Here is a 27970-nt window from a genome sequence, read left to right as displayed (position 1 = left end):
TATGACACCTAACTCCGCAACCGTAAGTCACTTTTCAACCAAACTTTGATGGTAGATGGATTTGGGGTACCTGCATGTTATGCTGCAGTCGGAGGTCACATGGTAAGGTTAAAGGACATTTTCAGGTCGACATTAAAGTTTACATGCAAGACTCTCTTTCTCCGCAATTATAAGTCACTTTTCAACCACACTGGGATGATAGATAGGCTTGGGGGACCTGCATGCTAGGGTCATTGTCACCATGATAATTGTATTTATTTGTCAAATTTCTGTGTGACCTCTATATTTTGCAATGACGGATGACGCGGTGGGTTCGGGCCTTCAGGGGATACATGTGCTCGGCTGCGCGACCCGTCCGAGCATCTCTAGTTAACATTCTGAAGTGTATTTCTGATTTTGAGGGAACACACTCCTACATATGTACCTATTCCAAATCTGAGGGCTTCCTCCCCCTCTCCTCCCTCCTCCTCCCCCAGGATTGCAACTCTTTCTGTTATAGGCCCCAGAAGTGTTTTCAGGAGGAACCGCATGACGAATCATCTCCCATATCATCTTAAAACATTGTCTTTCCTGTTTGACAGGCTTTCGTGTAACCGGGGCAGTCATGCTTGCTCAAACACAAGATCGTTTGATCTCATATAAGAGGTTGCAGGCAAGAGAAAGGTAAGCTGGGTTAATGCAGTTATGATTGAATGCCACCACAGCAAGGGCCGCAGCTTCAGCCCCCCCCCCCCCAAGTTTTTTTCCAAACTGTGTACAAAAACGTAAAAATGACCATATGATTGTGATTTTTTGCATGGTTAGCCCCCTCCCCACTTTTGGCTCAGCCCCCCCCCCCCTTTTGAAAACCATTCTGCGGCCCCTGCACAGCACTTGCATCTTTTGGCAGGGCACTAATATCTACATATGCCACTCTCCACCCAGGTGTAGAAAGAAATTCCTTGAATGCTCAAGTGCCTGATGGCAGTAGCCTTGCCAAAGCCAGGGTAATAGTATACAGCACTTAGAAACATGATATTATTATCATAAATGCTGCATATTACATGTATTATTATTATTAATGATGATAATTTTATAACTAGTCATACATGTATTAGTAAATGTTATTATTATTGTTGTTATTATTGTATATCAAAATATCAATCATATATATATTTTTTTGTTTACACTCAGAGAGATTGGAAGTGAATGTGAGATGGTGACTCCTTCCGAGATTGAGAAGTTACTTCCTTACGTTAGAACAACCGACATTGTTGGTGGCCTATATTCGCCTAAAGATGGCAGAACAGATGCCCCTAACACGGTCATGGCTTTGGCCAAAGGAGCAAGGCTTAACGGTAAGAAACAATGACTTTGAATCTGTTTTTACGGATAAATGGTGCTTTGTAAATGTTGGTTATCATCAATTTCTCGTGCACCAGCATTGGTTGCTATTCAGTCAAGCATTTTCCTAGTGATAGCTGGCTCCTGCAGTTTTGTTAATTTTTCCTTTAAATTCGTACTCGTTGCTCTTGTGCTTAGGATTTCATTATTCAGTTGTAATATTTTTCAGTTTTCAGTTCTCACTCTAGGTGATCATGAATGTAAGTTGCATATGTTTTATGAAATTCACATCTTGGGGTAACACCTAAAGACTTATGAGAGCATCGACATATTACTCTTGTGGACGAGTGGATAAGTCTCAGACTATGAACCACAAGGTTTGGGGTTCAAATCTCACTGCAGCACAGCAAGGCATTTATCTACATTTACCACTCTCCATTCCTCAAATGCTTGAGCGCCTAGGCAGCCCAGCTAGGGTAATAACATTATCATGTTAAGCAGGGCCTGTTGGGAGAAAGTTTAACTGAAGTTGCTACCCTGGGTAAATATGATGTTATTCTTTTTTTTAGGTGTTAGTATCATTGAGGGTGTTCAAGTTAGCAAAATAAAGAGTGAGAACGGTCGAGTATCTGCTGTGGAGACATCGCATGGCACAGTCAAATGTGAATACTTTGTTAACTGTGGAGGTCAGGTACAGTAAAGAATATCTTCTTGACTGTGTTTCATTATATTGTAGTATGCTTTCTACTGTATAAGCAACAACAATTTGCCTGGTTACATGTAGGCTTATCTGTACTGTATGAGCAACATTTTGTTGTGTTATCCTGTAGTCTTATTTCTACTGTTTAATCAACTTTTTGTTCACCCTATAGTCTTATTCAGACTGTATAACCCATGTGTATTTTTGATTCGTTTGATTTTCAACTTATTTAGCATATTGATTATATGTTTTTTATTCACATTAGTGTATTTATAACAATAGCCATTGGTACCAAGGTGCAGAATTTTTGCAATAGGTTCCCCAAGTTCATGAAATTAAAATCACCGCTTGATTTATCAGCGTATACAAAAATCATATAATGGTAATAAGATTGCCTTTTTTCATACCACTGTTTAAATAAAGGGGCCATTGCATACTTCATCATCTTCAGTCATACATGTAGATCCATCCCGTTTTTGTTCATACTTTAACTTAAGAACTTGAATTATGTTTCATGCAATTTGCTGCTATAGTAAGAAGTTGCATGTCTTGTCAGCTTAACCAGAAAAAGGGTTTGCCAAGAATTTCGTTCATGTGCCAGGTAATCTAGCCTTCTGCCCGTAGAGCGGGTTGCACAAATTACCCATTCGTCTTGGTACAATTTCCATTGTATTCACCCTGTAATTAGACTGATTAACATGTTTATTTTTGTATGTTTGATTACAGTGGGCTCGGGATATAGGATTGAAGAGTGATCCTATAGTCAGGGTTCCTCTACATAGTGTCAAGCATCAATACATGATCACCAAACCCATTCCCGGTGTAGAGCCTCGTAATGATCCTTGTGAGTACCAGTTATTATATAACATGGGGAAGTGTCATAGTAAAGTGGTTCTGACTCTTGCCTTCAAATCAGAGGGTCGTGTGTTCATATCCCACCGAGGCACTCGTGTCTGATGTCAAGGCATCAATTCACAATTAGCCACTCTCCACCCAGGTGTTAAATGGGTACCCGTTAGGATGTGAATGTCAATGTTGGCTTCTAACAATTTGAGCATCATGACTGCCCATTGCTTGAATATTCCCCAGGGAGTGGAGAGTGTGCATGCACTGTATTCGGGCAAGCCAGAATCCAGTGAACGGGGTAATAATCTACATGTGTAATGTAGATCACTTGCGTCGTTTTGATGTGATAAGCGCATTATTATAAGCAATTTATCATATATATATGCATATCTAAAGTCTTATTTCTTGAAATGAGACAGTCAATATTTACAATTTGATATAATCAGAATGTCAATGTGTACAATTGATTGTCTTCTCAGTGCAGTTAGATTCTGAGTATGCATGCAGATGCCAATGCTTTTTACTGATTATTTGGTGAACTGTGTGTCTGATTTAGGTCAGTAGAATTGATATTTACACATGATTTGTAATAAATCATGCTGTCAGTGTTTGCTATTAATCAATACATGATTGTAAATATTTATTTATAGTCTGCCATAGACTTAATACAGTTACTCTAAATTGTAAAATTGACAACCAATAGTTCTACACTTTTACACAGCCAAGAGATAACGAGTAATGTTTGTTTTATAAGTATACATTGTTCTGAATTTCAAGCTTCTTGATTGTTCATGCAATATTTAACAATCTTCATGAAAATGGGGAGGATTTTCTTCTATGAATAAAACTTTCAATGGAACTTCCTCCAGTTACAGAATGTTTTTGAGGTTTATTCATGTTATATTTATTTATATCCCTCTTAGAAATATTCATCAGTCAGTATGCTAGATAAACGATTGGTCAATTTGCAATCATGTGACGAAGTATTATTTCAATAGGAAAGCCGTCGCAGCTGGTAGCTCCGAATAGTGTTCTTTGAGCTCCATATATTTTTCGATATTCATGGGGAAAACTGTTCATACTCATTCTCGATATGCTCCCTCAATGTTGAACTGCGCATGCTATCTGACCCGATCATAAATAAATAAATGAAATAAAATACAAGCTTTTACTCAAAGTACTTACCGAAAATCTGAAAAAAAAACAGTGTGGAATTGGGTCTAAATCATCATGCAGAAAATTTAATTGCATGACGGCCTTTCATACGGGATTATTCAAATAATACCTAACAAGGTGAGTCAGGATCCGATTTAGCCTGCACGTTAACAATTTGAGTGCAACTGCAGCAGCGCAGTGCAGCGGACCTCTTATTAACTGCATTCGGGTAGAAGCTGCCTACAGCCCACCTAGGAACTGGTTAGCATTACTAGCCGTCATGCGTACATTGTAAGACTAGGTCCGGCAACAATAGAATTGATCTAGATTGTTTACACATCAGCAAGGACGAGGTCTACAAGTCAAAGAGGGATATAAAACAAATATATCAGCGTTCCTTTTTGAAAGCATAGTGAGAATTGATAATCCTTGGTTGGACTGGCAATAACTTTTTTTCCTCGGGGCTTTGCCCCTCTGAGAAAATAGTGATTGCCAGTCCAACCTCGGGTACATAATTCCTACTATACTTTCTCAAAGCCTGATATATTTGTATAATATTGCCAACTTGTCTGCTATCAATTGGTCTACCATCAGTTCGTCCACTATCCACATGGTCTGATTACCAACTCGTCTAATAAACAGTTTGTCCAATGGCCATTTAGTTCATATACCATTTGGTCTAATTGGACTACCGGTAGTGTTAATTGTGCAATATGAATGAAAATGAATTGGATATTAGACCAACTGGTTATGAGATGAAATGGTGATTAGACGAACTGATGATTAGACCAAAATGGTTATTCGACCAAATGTTTGTTAGATGAAATGTTGATGGACGGAATGGCATAAGACTAAATTAAAGTAGACCATGTGGTGAGTGGACGAGTTGGCAATAGACGAATTGGCAATTTATCCGTTTTTGATACCTATCTACCAACCCTCACGAACCTTAAATTCCTGAATTTTTCCTTTTTTTCAAGTTCTGATTTCATAGAAATCATGGGGGAACAAGCCTTTGCTCATATGGGGCTGGCAATGTGGAATTCTCTTCCACAAAGTTGGAAAAGACAGACCCTTCAAGGGCAATGTAAAGACATACCTGTACAAGGGTTCCTTTTGATCCACAACCATTTTATATGAATTCATTGCTCAGATTCAAATCTGTAATGTATCTTTTTCCTTTTCTTTCTCTAATTTGCTTTGAAGCACCTTGAGCATCTAATAAAAAAATGTGAATTGTGCTATATAAATGTTACATATCATATATATTATCATTAATTGCCTTCACCTGCCGACTCGCTTCCCCGAGCTTGCTTTCATCAAGTTTTCACCTGTTAATACTCCTGTTTTTTTTTCTTGCCGTAGATATACGAGATTACGATTTAGGAAACTATATCATAGACTGGGGTGGAGGTTTCTTGGTAGGGATGTTTGCCAAGAAAGGCCAACCTATCTTCTTTGATGGAATCCCAGAAAAGTCAGAATTCTTGTCGTTGCCAGAAGACTGGGATCATTTTGGTGAGCTTTTTTAATGGTATATATTCAATGTATGACCTGCCCCCCCAAAAAAAAAAAAAAAGTTGCCCAAAATGAATTTTGAGATCTTAATTGAGCATGGAAAACCACATCATAAGCTTATGATAATATATTTTTATTAACAATAACCCACACTAGTCTGAATGCAGAATAAAGTCAGTGACAGCTTCAAATAAATAAGGAGAAAACAAGGTCGGGATTCACTCAAGCATGAGATGTGCACACTGTGCTGGCTTGGTGAAACACCCAAGCTGTCCAGAAAAAAAATGGTTTCAAAGAAACTCTGGTATCTCTTGTTTTATTCAACTTTACATCTTCAAAACTGTGACAGTATGAAGAAGAGGAATCACTGTCTCAGACAAGCTGATTTTTACTTTTTGAAGACCAAATTACTCGTGGCTGGTCACTGTAGGATGGGGGGGTCGGGTGTCCGGACTCTTTATATTTTTGAAGCCTTCTTTTTTGTCCTAGGATTACACTAAAAATATGAATTCAATGGAAGTAATCATCTACTATTTTGTTCTCTATAATATTTCCTAACATTTTGTACTAAAAATTGATGAAACTTCACTTGCAAATTTTTCCAAATGACCTTCTAAAACTGATCGTCCGGACACACAACAACTGGGTATGCAGACAATCCCACCGCTGCTCCACCAGAAAAATGTACAGAAAATGCAGACATCCCACACTATGTATTAATCTGAATATGGTTTTCATCATATTTTTTTGTTTACCCTAACATTTTTCTTGGATAAGCTCCACATCTGCAGGGTTTTCTAAGAAGAGTTCCAGCCGCTGAGAAGGCTGAGGTCCAGCAGCTCTTCAACGGACCCGAGAGTTTCTCGCCCGACTGCAATCCTCTCTTTGGACCAGCACCCGAGGTAGTCTTCTTTAAAAGGGAAAGTTCACCATACTGATAAGTTGGTTTTGATATAAGCAACAAAAAAAAACAGAAAAATATTGGAAAATGTTTGATGAAAATATGTCAAGAATAACATAGTTATGATTTTTTTACTTCAGATTTAGTGACGTCACTAACGAGCAACTCCTTCATATGATAAGTGAGATGAAATTCCCCTAAATACAATGTTCTCAAACAATTGAATGTGCATTTATTTTTTGCGGGTGAAATACTAGTATCAGACACTTCATTTTATACCCTCTTCTACAGAAAAAAGGTTTTTATTCATAAAAACTTAAACTCTTTAAAAATTCATAACTCAAATTCTTTGATGAATTTTCATCAAAACTTCTCCCAATATTTTTTCTCTGATTTTAACTGTCATTATTAAAACCAATTTATCAATGTGAACTGAAGTTGTAAAGGAGTAAAAAAAAAAGGGGGGGTCTTTGTAAGGTGTCAGGTTTTTTTTTTCTATTTATAACTTAATTTTTTGTTAAGATTTCTTTAAAAATGCCCAAAACATTTAAAAGGGAATAAACAATTGATTGATAAGAGGAAACATGTGAAGACCCATACAAAGCTTTCTGTTGGCAGTGCATGTGACTGTCAGAAAATGAATTAACTTTTATCAACTTTAATTTGCAGTTTGATCCTCAGCAAACTTTAAAAGGGGCATTAATCAAAATAATTTTTTGTCAAGAAGCAAACATATATACATATTTTTTCTTCTGCCATATGCTTTCATGTGGTCACACTTGTACATAATATCAAAGGTCTAAGTGTCACTCTCATTGCACGTAGATGGACAACTACTTTGTGATGGCCGGCCTGAGCTCACAGGGTGTGGTCTTGAGCGGAGGTCTGGGAAGGGTCATGGCTGAGTGGATCGTCAATGGCCACGCCCCCCTCAACACATGGTGTGTGGATCTACGTCGCTTCACCGAGTACCACAATAACAAGGCTTTCCTGAGAGACAGGGTTACTGAATCAGAAGGTATGTCCATTTCTACCCTTTCTATGCACCTTGGTTTAATTCTTTATTTGTGCTTGAAACATCCATTGCAAACACATTAAAGCAGATACGAGCCAATAGCGCCATCTCCAGTCCTTATCTACTCATACCTGGCCAGTTTCCCGACCCATAATATACCATATATATATATATATACACCCATACATAGTAATATAGACCCACTTTTATGATAACATGCTAATTAAGTACTCAATACACTTATACTGCAATTATCATGTTACCAAGTAGCAAAGAAATTACTTTTCCTCTCAAAACATTTTAGATGTTTCTCTATACAAATACAATTATAGGTCAATTTATTCTCGGTAGTATTAGTAGATATCTGAAAATGTATATTTTAAGACGATTATAACACACAGTCAATGAGAGAACACACATAGTTCACTCACCCTTTAAGGCATCGGTGTGCATCTCACATTTCAAATTTTGATGTATTGTATTTTCTTTTATTGATTGATCATCTATGGCATTTTTTTGTATGTCGGTCGTAGCTGAAGAAAAAATGTAAGTAAAAAAAATTGAAAAGATGTGTGAACATTGCTTACCATCACTATTATACTCTAATTCATGGGGGAAAGTTTGTCCTCACATCCCTAATTTCAGCTGGTAGTAATTGATATACAATATTCTGCAATCCTCGAATGTCAAATGGTGTGATATCTATTTTTTAAAATGCTGCTTTACGTATTCAGGATTTAAAATATATTTTGTCCTCTTGCAGCTATTACTTTGATGATAATTGCACTCCTCTCAGACAGGAATCAACTGAGATTTCAAAGCTAATCAGTTGCTTTAATATTGGGTAGTGGTGACTACAGTCATTAGCATCTGTAGGCCCATTTACATTGTTATTCTTACGCTATGGAGGGAAAATAATAAGAAGTCTTATCGTGTTGCAATGTATGGAATGATGCTTATGAAATAACATTTTCAGGTTTTCTTCGAGAAACATTATTTCCTGAACTGTCAGCATGGAGGACCCCTACAAACCTCCACAAAGTTAGGCAATCCACTAATTAATGTCTGTTATGGCTTAATAATTTATTTCTTTTTAGGAATACACTACCATAATCCTTTCCCGGGAGATGTTAACTTTGAGACGGGACGCATGCTACGTTGTTCTCCTCTGTTTGGTGCCCAGAAGCAAGCTGGGGCAGTGTTTGCTGAGAAGGTTGGTGTGGAGAGGCCAGTCTACTACATGAACCCAGCAAATCAAGGTGGCCACAGACAACGTCACATTTTTAAAAAAAGAATATGGCAACTGATTTATCATTTTCTCCTTAGTGTATGACCCCTTTACCAGTTTGAAAGTTGCTCCAGAACAAGCCCATGCCAAAGAAGATTGATTCAATAAACAGTGCTTTGGTTTCTTGTGCCTGCATCCACTTCTAGTCGGTTGCTTGAGGCATTATGTCTTTAGGCTGTCCGTCCATCCATTCCGTTTTCATTCTCTTTATAACTAAAGAACACTTTGAAGATTCAAATTCAAACTTTGCTCATGTGTACATACAGGAGTTTTATTTAAAGATTAAAAACTGAATTCTGATTTTATGCATTAATTAATAATTTCAGTACAAAGCAATTTTTCCTTGCTTTTTGACGGGAGCCCCGCTTTTAGCAGGGAACACTCCTATACCAGAAGTGTATTCAAGGCTTATTCTCAGCGATAATTTCCATTGTGATCATGCGATCAATTGCCAAGATCTGAAGGGGGGGGGGGGCGTTGGGTGGGCAAATACCCACCCCTCACCCAGGCTATGCAATTTTCCAAATAGCCCGGGCTGTATAGGGTTTCATTATGAGATATGAGAAACAAATCAAACCCTTTAGTGTTCTCTTTTTTGTTCAAACTAAATGTATTGCTGTCATCATGGAAAGTGGTTTGTATTTATGTTGATGATCTTAAATTTCTTTCACGGTATATTGCATTCATGAGCATGAACATTGATGCAATATTTATACTGATGAATACTGATATACCACCGAAGTCATTAAATATTATATTACTCATCCCTTCTTACAGAGGAATTTTACGATGAGCTTCAGAAGGGTACTTTTGGAAAGCCAGCTTGGTTTGACTATGTCAATGAAGAGTACTGGGCGTGCCGGGAAAGTGTCTGCCTTATGGATATGTCCTCTTTCAGCAAATTTGAATTAGAGGTAATGAGAAAACGTATATGTTTATAATAATATAATAATAATAACACTTTGATATTTATATGTGCTTATACATATCTAAACACTTTTTTTTGGATTCAGTCAATCATCCCCGCACACAATGTATGCACATCCTCCACTCCCTGGGGAGTACTCCAGCCAGTCACTGTTGGAACACAATATTGGGAAAGCTAGCTACAATTACTTTCACATCCTATTGCGTACCCATTTTGCAAATGAGTGGAGAGTGGATTCACAGCTTTCCCTCACCCTATCTTTGCATGTAATCTTTGTTGTTTTCTTTTATCCTCGGGCAATTCATTTTCAGATGTCACAGTCGTTCAACAGGGTTATATTTTTCTTGAAAAGGGGGTTTGCACCTCCAAACTATATTTTGAATATTTCATTATTCATTATTCATATTCTTATTAATTTCTCTCAATTCAGAAGATGTAATGAGAGACTTTTTTGATGATATATGTATACATATTTCTATTAAAATATATGTTAATCTGTTAAATAAATACTTTATATCTTGTTGCTGGGTATTTTGAAAACTTGGATCTTAAAATTTGAATATCTTAGGGCAGCTTAGACAAAGCTGTATTCATGACTTTTAAATTATTGCAATGTTGGGAACCTCATATCAGAAAACAGTCTCTAAATTTCCAAAGAGAACTCTGTTTGGGCAAAAGAAGGTTGCCACTCCTGACTTAACTTTAATAGCTACCTTAAAACAATTGACATTTTTGAAATGTGAAGTTAAAACACCCTAGTAGTTATATGTAACTATTATTATTTCTATAAAAGCTGATTAATGTGCTCAGTTTTGCATGGTGATAAAACTGGATGGTGAAGTTTGTAGGAATACTGCATATTAAAGTTAGTCCTGACAAGGACTGTTTGTCTTTCTGATAATGAAAAAGAACAGTTTGTGGGAACACCATTTAAGTTAACCTAAAAAGGACTTTTGTCTTTCTGATGATAATAAAGAACTGTTATTCTTAATGTTTTAAGGATATGAACTTTGCTCTTCATCAGGATAGCAGAGTCTTGACGAAAAACAAAGCTTATGTGCTTGAAACGTCAAGAATAACAGAGCTATTATCAGAAAGATAAACAGTCTTTTTCAGGACTATCTTACACGGTGTTACTGCAAACCTCCCCATCTAAAAGCTCTTTCTCAGTTATTGCCTCGAAGCTCTGAAATAATCTCCCCATTAATGTACATGAGGCACCATCGTTAGAACTGTTAGTACCTCCTTAAAACCCACCTCTTTTATAAGTTTCACTATCCTGACTTTCACTTCCATTGTGTCTTGTATGAGATTATCCCCCTCAGTTATTTGACATTCTTAATCATATTGGCCCGTATTCTGATAGCAGGTTTGACTTAAACTCAGGTTTAAAGTTGTGGTTGAAGAATGGAAAGCCAAAAGTATCAAAAGTTCTATTAAGTTGTATGATTCTTATGTTTACTGTGCTCTTTCCTGACTCATCAATGGTGAAGACAATCATCTATTTATACTTCCTAGACAATTATGAATGACTTGAGAGCCAAAATGAGCTGAAGTATGATATATCTACTGTTAGTGATTTATGTAACAATTGGCTATCCATACTTAAACCACATTATTAAACCTGCTATCAGAATACGGGCCTATGTGTTTAGATTTTTAAGTCTGATTGTGTTCTTAATTATTAAGATTATTTGAATTAGCACACATGATTATCGATCTGTCTCAGTAATTTTCGTAACGGTGTTTTAACTTTCAGTTTCTTTGTTTTCCATTTACCGTACTGAGATATCTTGTATTTATATTCTTCTCTTTTTCTTCTTTCTTAACACTTTTGAAACTTCTGTATAAAGTGCTTTATAAAGTTTGTACATTATTATTTTTAAAATCTTGACAGTCAGATGGGCCAGAGGCATGTGCTCTTCTGCAGAAGTTATGCCCGAATGAGATGAACATGCCCATAGGATCAGTAGCGCACACGCCAATGCTCAACGAGAGAGGAGGATATGAGAACGACTGCAGTGTAGCAAGAGTTTCAGAAAACAAGTAAGCAGCAGATGCCCCTGTCCGCCATAGGTGGTCGCCAGAGGCATTCTGTTTTCAGGTCGTCTGTGCTTTCTGTTTTAGATCTACTTGATTTAAGGTCCAATTAACATAATGAAGTGAAAGTGATGATTTGTTTAGGGGGGTATCAAAAGATAAAAGGTCAAAGATAACAGAGGTCATTTACAGTAGTATATTATATATAGTAAATTTTGTTTTGTTCAACGTTAATTAAAGAAGTGTTTGAGAGATCTATCGCAAACTCAGGTCATGTATGCGTATGGGAGCAGCGATGATGTGATAAGATTTATTTAGGAGTTGTGAGGTCAAAGATCAAAGTACATAGAAGTCATATTATACCCTCAGATATCTTGTTCTCATGATTACTAAAGAATTATTAGAGCATCAAATGCAAACTTAGTTCATGTATGCATATGGGAGTGACAAAAAATGTCAGAGGTCATTATATGCATTGACATACATCTTACTAACAATCTAAGAACCATTTATAAGATATTTTCATTATTGCTTCATCTATGAAAATTGGAGAGGTGATGATCTGATTAAATTTGGGGGTCATGAGGTCAAAGAAGGAAGGTCATATTGTGAAATCTCTCTTTCTTGGGACAATTGTTTCAGCAGCCTACATTGGATCTGACGAGATGCCTCAGTATCATTCTGTTCCATTTTTTACCTATCAAGGTACTTCATGATCTCACCAACTCAACAACTCAGAAGAGGATTCAAGTGGATCTCCAAACACTTGCCATCGGATGGTTCTGTACAGCTAAGAGATGTCACGAGTTACTACACGGGAATCAATGTACTGGGACCAAGGGCAAGAAGTGTCTTACAAAGGCTCACAACAACATCAGTTACTTTAGTAGATATGAAGCCCTTCACCGTCAGGGTAAATGAACCTACTTTTTTTTCTCAAAGATATACTTAGTACAGTTGTGGCGAAGATTGAAATAATCTTTATGAGCTGTTACATTACTCTGGATTTACCTTGAAATGCCTTCTTATTCATGATATTGCAAATAGCATCTGAAAATAGGTCACTGTCATTTACTTGTAGTCCCATACATGCTTTTCCATGCGCAGTTCATGTGATTCCCAGCAGACCTTGGTCAATAAGCCAGTTCGTAGTTCCTTTCTGCGCATGATCAAAATTTTCTACGCATGATCAGAGGAAGGTCATTTGTACTAAAGTGACATGGTGGTTTAAAATCTAATGAGATAAGCACCAACTTTGATGTCTTGATTATTCATATATTCTTTTGAAAAGTGGTTTTCATTCACATCCACAAAAAACAACAATGCGTCCACGAACAACTGGTATTTCACAGTTTGCCAAGTACATTGTGCAACTTGCTATGATATGCATTCAAAGTAGGAATGCAACAAATACCTTCATAAAGTGTTCACTGGTGTGCTATTCTAGTCACCTGGTCTACTCAATTTCTTCATCCTGCTATGTAGGGCAAGCTTACGTAATATCTTGCTTTGAAATCTGCCTATCATAATGAAAGAAATGAAAGGTCATTTGACCAAAATTGTCCATGAAGTATCTACGAACTGGTCTATTTGTTTTAATTTGGGTGATGCAACTGCCTGAGAGTGAACACTAGTTCTTGTCTGATTTGTAACATCCTTTCAGTTACTTCTATTCAGATCAGAACTGAAATTTACCTTTCAACTTTTTGTTATCAATTCTTGAATAGTCGGGTATCTGAAGAAGAATTGCAGTGGAACTTTTTTTGTTCCACCACAATAAGCCATCTCGCAGTTCCATTCTGCACATGATCAGAAGATTCTGGGCATGATCAGAGGAAGGTCATTGGTACTTAGGTGACATAGTGCTTTAATATTCAATGAGATAAGCACCAACTTTGATATGATTATTCAGATATTCTTTTGAATTGTGTTTTTCATATCAACTTTGATATGATTATTCATATATTCTTTTGAATTGTGTTTTTCATGAGATAAAAAACACAACAACAATGCATCCACTAGTGACTGGTATTTAACAGTTGGCCAATTACATTGTTATAACAACCTGCCAATGCATTCAAAGTAGAAATGCAACAAATACCTTCATTTGAGTGTTCATTGATGTGCTATTCTAGTCACCTGGTCTATTCAATTTCTTCATCCTGCTATGTAAGGCATGCTTACATAATATCTTGAAATCTGCCTATCATGAAAGAAATGAAGGGTCATTTAACCAAAACTGCCCTTGAAGTAACTACGAAATGGTCTATATTGAGGCATCTGTATCAATTAGTTGTGTCATTCATATATTACATTTAAACCGTAATATTCCGCACTGTTGGAGATGTGTCAGTCTAGGGTCTTTGAGAAGGTTTTGTTACTGGTATTCTTGATTTAGATTGTTTTCAATGGGTTTAATGGAAGACTTAATTTGTTTATCTCTCAACCTACAGGACATTAGTATAGGATATGCCAACTCAGTGAGAGCCCTATCTGTCACACACGCAGGAGAAGACGGCTGTGTTCTTTACATTCCTAATGAGGTATTACCAAACAGGAAATTTTCTACTATTCTCTAATTTCTTGTTTGATTCTTGAAAATAATCTACCAGTATAACCCTTAAAATAAATCATTCATCCAGTTTAGCAGAAAATGAAGAAAAATATGGAGAAAATGGTGTTGAAACTATCTACAAAGATTTTTTTCCCAGATGTTTTTGCCTTATGATATGTTGAATATTCCATGCACTCGATGGCAAGAACGCAATGGGCGGTATTAGAAGGGATGACCAAAGAAAACAAAGCAACTGGAGGATGAGAGAAGGAGGGTTGGGATGATGGAGACTGGAATTAAATCAAGGAGAATGGAAGGAGGCTGAGGGGGAGGTCATTGCTACTAGTGAGGTGTGATTACAGCCAACCTAATCCATAGAGACGAAACTGGATCAAAATCATCATCTGGGGCCTGTAACACAAAGCTTAGCAATGATTGTAGAACATTTTTCTACGGTTGATTGCATTGACTATAATGTACAATCAATCATGAAAATCAAGCATAGGATTATTGCTAACTTTTGTGTTATGGGACCCTGTTCAATAAGTTTGAAAGTGATAATCTGTATAGAAGGAACACCTGTCTATAAAGGACACAAGCTTGCTTTCCCTTCAATATTATTTTCCATTGAATATATTACAACCTGTCTGTAATATAAAGACTGCTTTTCCTGTCTCCACTGAGAGGTTTCACTTGTATTATGACCACTACTAGAGTTTTGTCATTTGTTCTTCAAGTTGAAAGTATTGTACGGTTGATTCGTTTCCATTCTAGATGGCTATCAATGTGTACAACTCTCTAATGAGTGCCGGGAAGTCGTACGGAATCCGCAATGTCGGTTACTACGCCCTCAGGTGGCTGAGGATAGAAAAGCTCTTTGCGTATTGGGCAGACGATTTCAATGACACGCACACTCCTTACGAGATTGGACGAGAGCACAGGGTGAAGTTTGACAAGGTTTGTATTGCTCATTTGTCTTACATATTTGATAGGACTTAGAAGTACTGACTATTCTTAACACAGCTTGTCAATCATAGCACGATGAGGGAATTCAAGTCTGGTGTTTGAGGAGGTGTTGGTATTAGAAGTGCAAATACGATATTAATCTAGTGGGTGTTTTATAAAGCTGTTTGTAAGTCATGAGGGAATTCAAGTCTGGTGTTTGAGGAGGTGTTGGTATTAGAAGCACAAATACAATATTAATCTAGTGGGTGTTTTATAAAGCTGTTTGTAAGTCATGAGGGAATTCAAGTCTGGTGTTTGAGTTGGTGTTGGTATTAGAAGTGCAAATACGATATTAATCTAGTGGGTGTTTTGTAATGCTGTTTGTAAGTCATGAGGGAATTCAAGTCTGGTGTTTGAGTTGGTGTTGGTATTAGAAGTGCAAATACAATATTAATCTAGTGGGTGTTTTATAAGCTGTTTGTAAGTCATGAGGGAATTCAAGTCTGGTGTTTGAGTTGGTGTTGGTATTAGAAGTGCAAATATGATATTAATCTAGTGGGTGTTTTATAAAGCTGTTTGTAAGTCATGAGGGAATTCAAGTCTGGTGTTTGAGTTGGTGTTGGTATTAGATGTGCAAATACGATATTAATCTAGTGGGTGTTTTATAAAGCTGTTTGTAAGTCATGAGGGAATTCAAGTCTGGTGTTTGAGTTGGTGTTGGTATTAGAAGTGCAAATATGATATTAATCTAGTGGGTGTTTTATAAAGCTATTTGTAAGTCATGAGGGAATTCAAGTCTGGTGTTTGAGGAGGTGTTGGTATTAGAAGTGCAAATACGATATTAATCTAGTGGGTTTTTTATAATGCTGTTTGTAAGTCATGAGGGAATTCAAGTCTGGTGTTTGAGTTGGTATTAGAAGTGCAAATATAATATTAATCTGGGTTGTTTTACAATCTAGTGGGTGTTTTATAAGCTGTTTGTAAGTCGTGAGCAATTTTGCCAACAACTGGGTACCCTTTCTAATGGTATTAACCACATGCTCATGGTAACATATAACGCATAAGAAAGGATCACCAGTTGTTCTTAAAGTTGCTCATAACTTACAAGCGACTTTAAGAGACTGCCACCAGGGTACAATGCTCAAAGATCCCAATGATGTTCTCACATCGAACTTAACCCTAACAAGACCGGTGGGTGCTAATTTCATTGAAATGGATTATGACCCCAGACCTAGCATGAGAAATACCTGTAGCAGAAATCTCTTTGAGAGGAAGTTAACTTTGTGTAACAGAAATTCTTTGGACACGCCTGCGTAGCCTTGTGCAAATGTCAGGCCAGAGAAAGTGAAAACAATTTTTACCATAAGGCAATTTCCAGTGGCAGTACATGACGTCTGCTGGTCATAAATCACATTCTACCTGGGCGATTTATATCCAAATGGTGTCATATATTTCGTAAACACAGACATCAGTTTTTATATCAATCCATATTTCATTGTTCTTACATCACAGGACATTGACTTCATTGGCAAGTCAGCCCTGCTAGACCACAAGAACAGAGGAATCCGATGTCGTCTAACCCAATTCACATTAGAAGACCACGACATCGACTACCACCTCTGGCCTGCCGGTGGTGAGCCAATCTATCGCAATGGTCAGTATACTGGTCTTGTCACATCAACTGGCTATGGCCCGAGCCTGGGCAAGATTGTCTGTCTCGGCTGGGTCACGAACTCTGACCCTATGACCCATGATTACGTCACCAAAGCCAACTACGAGGTAGACATAGCGGGGCAGCGGTATAAAGCAAAAGCATCATTGTATCCTCATAAGCAGGCAACAAGACATGCTCTTATAGGATGAGAGGAGGAAATGCTTGTTGGAATGCTCCCCAGGGAGTGGGGAAAGTGCATGCATGGTGTGCCGCAGGCGAGCCAGGATCCAATGACTCGAGCAATAAGCACTTACAGAGTTTGTTCTGATGTATTAAACCCTATTCGAATGTGGAGAAGTGTTATTTGTATTTTCTAATAATCATTGCTTCAATGCTAGAGGGCATCTGAATATTATTTAAATAGATATAACAGTGCCAACAAAATTAATTAACTTCAAGGCCAGTTTTATGAACATTTTGACTGATACCTCGATTGATATAATGCATCACTGAACACCATTGTTCTTAAAAGGATAGCAAAGTGACCAAAATTGTCTGTGGTCTCTCATTGTCTGTTTATTATAAACAGCTGGTCTTTAAATTTACGAAACCCGGGTATATGGTGCCGAAATTACGCAACATTTTGTAAGTGCATGTCAAACCCAAAATTGCTCCAAAATGTGATTCCTTGTACAAAGTCAATGCAAATTGGGTTTCTCAACCAAAAATCATAAATGTATGATTATTTTTACTTTTGTTGATTTAAATGGATTTATTTTATTCTATTTATATTTATGATTGTAAAAGGGTCACCGACAAAGTTAATCGGAAAAAAATAATAAAAGGCAAAGAAATAAATGAGAATTTAAATAACAATAAAATTCATGTACATGAGACATTGATTATATTTTTACAATTTTTTTCTTAGATTTCTTAGAAATGTAAAAATTAATACTCTCACCCAAATTAGCATTCTACTAGCTATATAAATTGAGTTAAAGTAAAAAAACATACACAAAAACAAATTAAGGGCAAATTTCATACGCTTATTTGCACAATAAAGAAATATAAATAACTAATTTTTTGAAAATTTTACTATATAGGCTTGTAGTTTACATCCGGCTCTACACGCATGCAAATTTTCGTGACAATCATGCAGTCAGCAGCTGAGATCTGAGGGCGGGGGGGTCAAATTGACCCCCCCCCTCTATATCTTTAACTAACCTGTGATTTTATTTGTACAGAGAAAAAAAAAATGATGAAAATACTTGGTAACTTTATCATTAGTGTATGAATGTATTGAGAAGTGTATGGCGGCATTATCTTTCAAGTGGGCTTATATTGCAAGATTACGCTGTTCAGAATATTGCATTATGGGTCAGGAACCTGGTCTGGTATGAGTAGTTGAGGACATGGGGTGGTGCTATTGAGTCTGCTAGTTCATATCTCCATTAAAGCCGTGAAAAATAGCTGGTAATTGACTACTCAGTGGTTTATTGCAATATGTAGATGCAGATTTGAAATCATGGAGAATTATTTCAAATGTGGGATAAATTGTTGGCCACAATTTGATCAAGATCATTATTATTCAAAATTTGTCAGAGCACAGCCAAAAGTTTTAATATCCCTATTATTCTGAAGTTATTGGAGTTTAATGAGAGGCACAGATCCTCTCCATGAATTCATCCAAGACCAGAAAGCAATGCCATGACTTTGGATACCGTGTTGGTTGAGCTTTTTGCCCCTCATATTGGCCTTGTATATAATTGTGCTCTTTTTTTTGTCAGTTGAGGCAGTGTAATACTGAAATATGCCCTAAAGAAATGTGAACATGCCCTATAATATCTATAAATTTAAGGCCTACAAGTCACTTGTGCTCTCCCTTTTTCTTTTTACTATTCCAGTGTGTGTGAATGTATATCCATTTTATAGAACCAGGGGGATGTTTCACAAAGATTTAAGTATGAGTTAGAGTCGCACTTAAACACCGAGTTGCGTACGGTATGAAAGGCTTGACTGCATTGGTCAGATCGTGCTATGATGCACACTACTGCTTTTCTATCAATAAGATCGCATGTTGCATATCATGTACGCATCGGCATTTAACCCTATCTAGGCTGGGGGGGGGGGCCTCGGAGGCCCCCCCCTCAACGAATCGCGCGATATTTTCGCCGCGCGAAATTTTTGACCCCGCCACTCGCTGACTTTACTTTCAAGTCTTGCGCAACTTTTGAGACCAATTTTGTGTCACCCGGGTACGTGGTTCCGAAATTACGCAACATTATGTAAGTGCATGTCAGACCAAAAATTGCTCAAAAACGTGATTTCGTGTACAAAGTCAATGCAAATTGTGTTTTCAACCAAAATTCATAAATGCATGATTGTTTTTAGTTTTGCTGGTCTAAATGAATTTATTCTGCTTTTAATGATCACATAAGAGTCCCCAACGAATTTCATTGAAAAAACAATGAAAAACAAAAGGTCAAAAAACAAAGAAATACATAAGAAATTGCAAAAAACAATATAATACATAAGAAAATTATTTGATATCGCAATTTTTTTCACATACACTTGCTAAGAACACCACAGAGAGTTTCTATACCCAAAATTAGTCCATTTGGAGCTTTATTTAGGGAGTTGGAGGAAAAAGTATGATTTCGCATACTAATTACGCATAAATTAGCATAATCAGTTAATAGCAATTCGCATGAGATAAATCACTATACAATCTTGTAGTTTATGTCCAAGGTAACCTGCGTGCCAATTTTCGGTGCAATCGCGCGGTCGACAGCCGAGATCTTAAGGGGGGGGCCTGGAAGGCCCCCCGGCCATATGAACTCCCAAAATACCCCGGCCTAGATAGGGTTAAGTGCAATGCAAGTCATACTTAAAAGTTTGTGAAACACCCTCTGGTGGGTTTTTCACAAAGCTGTTCTTAAGATTCGAATGACTTAACGCAAGACTGGTGATCCTTTCTTATGCTATGTAATATATCCTGTGCAGCTGACTCAGCACCTTAGAACATGTTATGTATTACTGGTAATACTTTTATTTTATATTTGCTGGTATGTTATAAATTGGAAATATAAAAGTGGATTAGACATGTATAACATTTAAATTGTTGCTCATGCAAATCTATAGCCAAATGATATCTAGGTTTTTACTGTTAAATATTGAATGCATGCGCACAAAGTGTGCCCTTGCTTTGACATCAGTCCATGTTAATTCTAAAAGATTGTATGACTATAGTATAAGAAACATGGTACACCATGCATTAATCATGTTTCTCCATCAAAGTTACTAAATATTCAATTTAAAGATAATAGTCTCCCTGAGACCTCGCGCACAGTTCTACCAAATAATCCTTATTGTTCCCTAGTTTGGGGATTCATTGTTCAGTTTGAAAATGCTTTAATTTTTCAGTTCTCACGCATTGGCCTTGCTAGTTGAGACGTCTTACGAAAAGTGGTTGACCAACTGTTACAGGCCTCGTGATAATGGGCTTTGATCTATGAAACACATTAATTCTTTGTCCTCATCACTTCTATGAATGTGAATGTTTCATGACGAGTTTATGATCTCCAAGTTAGTATAGCTGAAATATGATAGTTATTATATGTATTTAAATGAACAATAAATTTTTTTATGTCCAAATTTTAACTTTCAATGTCTTTCTTAGTTATCTTTGAATGTCAAATGATCTGTTGCCAGAGAATGTCCAGAACCCATCAATAGAATGCTATACAGTGTGTATCAAAAAAAAGTTTACACTTTGAAAAAGCCCTAGGAATTAAGAAATATACAACTTGTGGATAATTTGTTCACATATAATCTTGGGTTTGGGTCTCATCTATCCAAAGAAAGTAAAAGTTTTGACAGAATGTTACACTTGAGTGAGCACTGTCCATTTTTGTAAAGCTCGCAGAAATCTGTTTGCGCAGAAACACTTGTTTTCACGCTGTGTCAAGGGGAAAGAGCAAAATCAAACTTACCCTGCGAAACATTTTTCATACATTTCCCTTGCACTTTTAGTCAATTGAAATAAAACGGACACATTCAAGCATTTTGTAACAATTTTGCCACCCAAAAAATTTCAACACTTAGTAAGCACATTTATCCTTTTGGTGCCAGCTGGATCTGAGGACATAACTGAATCTGTACAAAAGTTTATATCAGACATCTCCAGCATTTTTTCACTAAGTTTTTATCATTTAAAGTGGGTTTCCATTTCATTTTTCATTTAATACTTGTTTCTCCACACTTTTCCAAAGCTTGAGAATGATTAACAAATTGAAAATCAAGCCTAAGCCAATTCGTGTAAATCACAGCTCAGTGTAAAGCAAATATTGTCATGATGGCCTCAGTGTATGGGGGATTGGGGTGGGGCGCAATGCACTCTTCGAAGTGTTATGGGCTAGGAAACAAGTTTTAAAAAGTGTAAAAGATATCTTCAGATCAATTTACTAGCAAATTCTATGCGTTCTTCATGATTAAGGTCTACTTTTATTCGCATAACTATTTCAAAGTTCTGCGCAAATCATTTTTCACTAACTTTTCAAAAGTAAATGGTGCTCACTCAAGCGGAAACATTTTTTGACAGTTATATCGTCATTTGCACCAATGTTAAAATGTGGAAAAATCTTCAGGATATTACAAATATACAATTTTACAGGATTTTTTCTAAGTGTAAACTTTTTTTTGATACGCACTGTATATCAGCTCTAAAGCTTTATTAGATAGATCTTCCATCCTTGAAAATTGCTAATGTTGATATGCCAACTTAGTCATGTAGAAATCTTGGAGTTTTATTTGACTCCACAATGTTTAAATTTCTTAGGTATTAATGATTGATTTAGGCATCTTTTTCAAATATATATACTTCTTGGCTACAGAGAAGATAGTATATGCTGTGATATCTTCCCGGCTTGATTTCGGTAATTCTTTTACAGTATGTTTCAACTCCCACAATCCCATCTCTCATTCTTACAAAATTTACAGAATTCTGCAGCCCATATTGTTACCCTTATCAGATTCTTTTCTTTTTTGAGTCCATATTAAATTCAAAGGGGGAAGTCTGCCCTGATGAAAATATGTTTATAATAATAGCAAAAAAAATATGAAAAAGGGGATATTGGTGAAGGTTTGATGAAAATCCACGAAAGAATGATGGAGTTATCCATTTTCAAAGTTTTAATTTTATGATGTCCCAGACAAGCAGCTCCTCTGTATGCTGTGTGATATAAATATATTTCATTTTCTAAAAATAGATGAAAGTGATTTTATTTGTGGAAAGCTGTATCAACAAGATCAGACACATTATTTGTATTATATTTAATTAAGAAACTGGGAATTCATTAATTTATATCACATTGGGATGCTGCTAGCATATGACATGATATTCGATAAAAAAATTTAGAAACTCATATCTCTATTATTATTTTCATGGATTTTCATCAATCTTTCACTTTTTTCTCTCATTTTTCTGCTTTCATCAAAATCAAGTTATAGAAAGGGTGATCACACCTTAATGTTACTTTCATTGTATACATGGATCTGCCCAAGAGTATAATGATATTTGTTGATGCCATACTGATACAATCCTCAACATTTAAGATCCAATGATTCCTAACTGCTTGCTCTCCCAAAATCTAAGAAATCATGGGGATCATCGGTCATTCGGCATACTGGACCTTCCCCATGGAATCGATTGCCACAAAGCATTTGTACTATAAACATTTTTTTTTCTAAATATCTCTCAAAACCTATCTGTTAAAAATTTTACCCTCCTGTAGCTTTATTTTAATATTGTTGCTTATCATTTGTCATTTCCCTGTTCATATCTTTTGCCTTTCCTCAGGGTTACACTTCGTAATTCCGAAACGCGTAAATTGCCTATACCTCGTTGTTCGTTTATCCGAAAACGTAAAAGGGTTCGTTGTCCCAAAGGTTCGTTAATCTGAAAACGAAATAAGGTTTGTTGTTCCGAAGGTTCGTTAGTCCAAAAACGAAATAAGGTTCGTTAATCATTTCGTTTTCGGACTAACGAACCTTCGGAATTAGGAACCTCATTTTGTTTCGGATTATCGAACCTTCAGAATTACGAACCTTCGGAATAACGAAGCTTCGGAATTATGAATGTATGCGTTCCTCAGCATCATGAGCACATAAACCATGTGGATTAGGTGTTTTGGAAATGCTCTATATTATCATTTCTATTATCTTGTTACCATTTGTATTAATTTTTTAAAATATTTTTCTTGTTTCATAAGTAATCAAGTGATATGGAGGCTATTATACTCTTTTTACAGACAAACCCTCATATTTTCAGTTAAAATGCCTGTACAAATGAAGTAAATAATAGACACATAAAGGCATTCAGTAATATCTTTTCAGATTTATTGCAATTATATCTTGATCCTTAAAATTTGTTGAGGATACGGTTCACAGATAATTTATTAGATATGGCTCACCTATCATCTATTTTGCTCAGTTTTGAAGGGTGGTTCAGATTTGCTTTGGTTGTGGTTTTGAAAGTTCAGTTTATGAAGAGTTGTCTCTTTTTATCAATTTTCAATGTGCCACCAATCTGCAGAATAGTGATGTCCTTTGATATTTTATTTCATTGGTCATTCACTAAGCCATAGTCTTTTGATTCTTCACCAGCGGTGTTACCCTTCAGTTTTAAATTGGCAGATTTTGTTGACGCTTCTGGTTTGGTTCCTTCATAGCAATCACCCAGGAATTGTATCTGCTCTTGAAACTCGATCCTCCTGTTCTGTAGTTTAAACGTTTCTTGGGTTCAGTCACATGCCCAGCGAGCATTTATCAGGTTGAACAATGCTGTTTTAGTATCCTAGATGCCCTCCTAAACTTCCTTCAAGCTGATCACGTCAGGAAAGTCTTTGCTCCAGACTGCCATTTTTCTTTGGACAACTTGATTGTTTCCTAGGTTCTGTTTGCATCGGCCTGAAGCAGGCCGAGTTAGCATTGTTAATGTTCAATCACTGCACCAGTGTCATGGATGCTTCCTCTGAACATCCTGCTTAGGGATCTCCTTGGGATACTATCCATGACAGAGCTAATTGTCTACTCTCCTGCGGGGTACAGCATCACCACTGATGAAGTCGATCATACCTCAGGACCAGTTGCCTTTGGTTTCCAGCATAACCAGTGAGCATTTCAAATGTTCAACACTGGTTTAATGCTGCTGTGTCCTCATTCTCCGTTCTCCTCGTAGATGGTCTCCTGGATTCTACCCTTCAGCTTTCTAGTGATGACTTTGGGATAAACTCTGCTCCAAAGTTTGTCCATCTTCTGAAGGATGGCAGCATGACCTCTGCGCCAGTCACGAGGTCCTCTTTGTACCATGATAGAGGAGAAAAAGCTGTCCTGTCGGACACTGACCTTGTCCATCTGCTCCAGGACAGTGTAGAAGGTCAAGAAATTCTTGTTCATTTCTCCAAGGAAGTCTTCTGTTTCTCCAAGAAGTTTTTGGCACTTGGCGTTGATGACCTCAGATTTGGTGAAGCCAGAGCCAGGAAGCCGAGGGAAAGGACCACAGGAGATACGAGCTGCTCTTCGGAGAGCCTTCTCGAGCTGACTGGTGGTGTTCTTTGAGAGCTGAACCATATCCCTCAGATTCTGAAGGACTTCGGTTGGTGGGCATTTCCTCAAGACCTTGTCCATGTCGAGGTAGTCATCACCATCTTCGTTGTTATTGTCATAATAATCAAGCTCGTCCTCTAGTTCAGGATCATCCGCCATTTCCTCACTTTTGACCCATGAGATTTCTGCCTCGGTATCATCAGGCTTGCTAAAGTCCGCTGATGATCCGATACCAGCTGCTTCAGTATCTTCCGTAACTGGGGATGGTGTTGCAGACTCTTGTCCTTCCCAACATTCCCTCCCCATTCTCGAGAATGGTCTTGGTTGCACTGCCTCATCCATATCAAAGCCATTGTCTTGGAAGCTGATATCAACATCGCTACCGGTTTCACTAGTTGGTGACGATGAGGGTGAATTAGCCTCAAGGATGTCAGCTAGGTGCTGAGCTTTGTCTTCTGACTGTGAATCCTCACATTCAACTTCAATAATGTCTCTGTCATTATTTGAGTTTCTTTTTGACTCATTGTCAATCATATAATCTGTGAGGTCGGCTTCAGTCGCAAGGTCATCAGTGGTTCTGTCACTGTCAAGATCTGCTGGTGGATAGATCAAAGTCTCACAGTTTGATTTACTTGTGACTGGTCTGTCCAGATTGTAGACTTCACTCTCGCCGACCACACCAGGGATGGATAAACAGCTGGGCATGCTGATATCACGGATCCCACTCATCAAGGAGCTTGGTGGCACTTGGGAGCTCTTGTTGCCAATAGATGTCTGCAGGCACGTTCCACTGCGTGTTGAGAAAGCAGTTGGTCTCAGAGGCTCTACCTTACTGCTCCTGCTAGTTGGTGATCTCTCTGCAGTACTAACTTCACTGTCATTACCAGTTGGTGTGATCATCGTTACGGGTGTGCGTCCACGAAGTCTGAAGTACAGAGAGCGGAAGACAGAAGCAATGTGGAGTTTTGGGATCCTCCATCGCCAAGGACCACACATGGGAGTCTGCTCCGTATTGTCGATGATGGTTGGACTAGTGGTCGTCGTCAGACCAATCGGCGATCGAGCGCGTGATCGATGAACAAGCTAGGACATTTAAGATAAAATGGCAAAATATTCTTATTCTCCTATTTTTTATTTCATTTTTTCCTTTACCGTTGTTTCATCACTGCTACTTCTACGAATACCAAATTTTCTTATCCTTAATTGTTGGTATTTTTATCATAAATATGTTTATTGGCATTTTTATCAAGTTTACGATTATTGTTTCTGTTGTATGATTTATATAATTTATTTTTTCTTCGATTTTCGATCTTTAATTTGTTCCTGAGATTTAAACTTTGAATTTCATGATATAACAAATCAAAGGAATAGGTCTTCATGTTTAGAGGTAAATATAAATCACTTTCATTGAACAGACCTATTTTTGGGAGGTCAAACAGGTGGACATAATATGAAAAAGAACACTTTCAGTTTTATATATGGCCATCTAAATTATATTTAAAAGATTCAAAATTTGAGATCCAATTCAACATTTATTTCCAAATCATTCATATATTATGACATTCGTTTTGGTTACAATGTACTGGAAGCAGCAACACTGAAAGCACAACTTGAAGCGACTGCACCATAGATATATCAAAGAGAATTGATACATACTGAAAAAGCCTGGGAAGGAATTACAACTTTCATACAAACTTACGAAATCATATAGGCCTACAAAATCATGATAAAAACTAAAGGCGAAAACATCCAGGAAAAGATTAAACATTAAAGTGGTTGTATGCGTAACTTAAATAGATCGAATTCTTAAACTTGTTTCATTTATCCACCTTCTTTTGTGCATTTATAATTGGGTGGTGAAATAAAAAAAAACTAAAACCCCCAAACCCACTCGAAGTTTCATATAGTTACTAGACCCCCCCCCCCCCCCGTTCCTCCTCTTATTTCAACTGAAGATATTAAAATAAGATCAGTAATTAACTCACCAAGGTGTTCATTTTGATTAACGGTGTACAAAATTCCTCGTAATAGCTAGTTTTTCCAATTTGGAATAACTTTGTGAACGAGACTAGTAGATCAGGAATGTTTCACCTGAATTGAAAAATCAATGATAATGTTTGTGATACACTCATTGGTCATGTTGCTGTGCGCTCTATCCTTATGACGAAACAATGCCTTGCGCGACAGGTAACGGTGACGTAACAATGATGTTTTGAGTTGGGTCATTGGGTTTGACTCGTATCGTGGTCACAAAGTCAGAACTTTTCTGGAGCGCGCTCCAGAAAAGTTCTGACACAGTGGGCCAGAATGGGTTGAAAGTGCGCCAAAATTATATTCCGTGTTAGATTTTTACTTCAATATGTTGATTATGGGTAATTTTGGGCGTAGAATCGACTGGACATAATTTAAAGCCGATATGGCGTCACCTTGATACCAAATTTTGATTGGCTACTTGAAATATCTGTGAAAACAAAATTACATAGTGTAGTATATAAACTTTGTGTTATGTGCTACTTTAAAGTTGGCCAGAGTGAATGTTAGTTTATGCCTAAAAAGTGTTTTAAGAGATGCCGAAAATAATTTTTACTGCATCAAAATGATTATTAATTACATTTATAAACAAAAAAACTTTAAAATCTGAAAAATATTAACCGTGCTTTATCAAGCTGTGTTGACTTGTGTAAAACGCAGAGTATATAACATCACGAATGTATCACTATTACGAGAGTTTTGGGATGAAATTATTCTACAAGTAAGTTTTTTCCCTGGAAGAGTTGTGGGTATAGGCCTTATTTGCTTTAGCAACATTTATTTTGTTTAAATTAAGCCCGGAATTCATGTCACTTTCATGGAATGGAAGGGGGATCGTCCTCGCCGTGCAAAAGCGAACGGTAATGTACCCCCATGCGGTGCGCTAAAGATGACTGCGCGGCATAAAAATGACCGTTTTTGAACAGGTTTTTGGGGTGTTGTGTCAAGTTAAATCGGCTCTAATATAAAAACGGGCAAATTCGGGCAGCTAGATTTGGTATCGACTTAAAGCTTAGATATCGGGAAATATGATGTTTATAGAATTTAGACGGAAATCCATGGAAATCTAAACTATTCTATTGTAAATGCAAAAAACATGGATTTTTCAGCCTATTTCGAGGAAAAATCATCCTATAAACCTCTTAAAATGTGTCTTTTATGTACTTTGAACCCTTTCACACAAAAAAAGAATATATCAGGATTATGTGGGAGCCATTTCAGATTCCTACATGAAAAACCTCCTGTGAAATGGCCTGTTTTTCAACTAGGATGTCATATACGCGACATTTCGCAAAATGTCACATTTTACGATTTGAGGTAGGAAATTAACAACCTTTATGCATATTCCGGAATAAAATATTTTGCTGAAATATTCTTCAAAGTATTGTCTTTCAGCTGGGCATGACAAAAATTAAAAATCTGAAATTGCGCAAAATGAATTTTGGCGCACTTTTGTTTCGCCCCGGC

The 27970-nt window shown here is 37.0% G+C and overlaps 1 protein-coding gene across 2 annotated transcripts in view; it reads left to right on the top strand.

Annotated features, from left to right (window-relative positions):
• LOC121407461 (pyruvate dehydrogenase phosphatase regulatory subunit, mitochondrial-like) overlaps positions 1-17724 on the top strand; it is a 34612-nt gene extending 16888 nt beyond the window's left edge. The window contains exons 4-17 of one of the 2 annotated variants that reach the window (XM_041598539.1): positions 582-663; positions 1174-1337; positions 1893-2014; positions 2750-2867; positions 5390-5542; positions 6320-6444; positions 7269-7461; positions 8556-8717; positions 9524-9660; positions 11572-11720; positions 12420-12627; positions 14168-14257; positions 15043-15225; positions 16726-17724. In XM_041598539.1, the coding sequence (XP_041454473.1) occupies positions 582-663; positions 1174-1337; positions 1893-2014; positions 2750-2867; positions 5390-5542; positions 6320-6444; positions 7269-7461; positions 8556-8717; positions 9524-9660; positions 11572-11720; positions 12420-12627; positions 14168-14257; positions 15043-15225; positions 16726-17076 (2237 nt within the window). In that variant the 3' untranslated portion in view covers positions 17077-17724. The remainder of the gene's footprint in view (positions 1-581; positions 664-1173; positions 1338-1892; positions 2015-2749; positions 2868-5389; positions 5543-6319; positions 6445-7268; positions 7462-8555; positions 8718-9523; positions 9661-11571; positions 11721-12419; positions 12628-14167; positions 14258-15042; positions 15226-16725) is intronic. The other variant, XM_041598538.1, reaches the window with a different exon arrangement.
• The last annotated feature ends 10246 nt before the right edge of the window (positions 17725-27970 follow it).

Source organism: Lytechinus variegatus, chromosome 2, assembly GCF_018143015.1.
Source record: "Lytechinus variegatus isolate NC3 chromosome 2, Lvar_3.0, whole genome shotgun sequence".
NCBI lineage: Eukaryota > Metazoa > Echinodermata > Echinoidea > Temnopleuroida > Toxopneustidae > Lytechinus > Lytechinus variegatus.
Note: the sequence above shows the minus strand (reverse complement) of the source record. Positions and strands in the feature narration are given on the sequence as shown.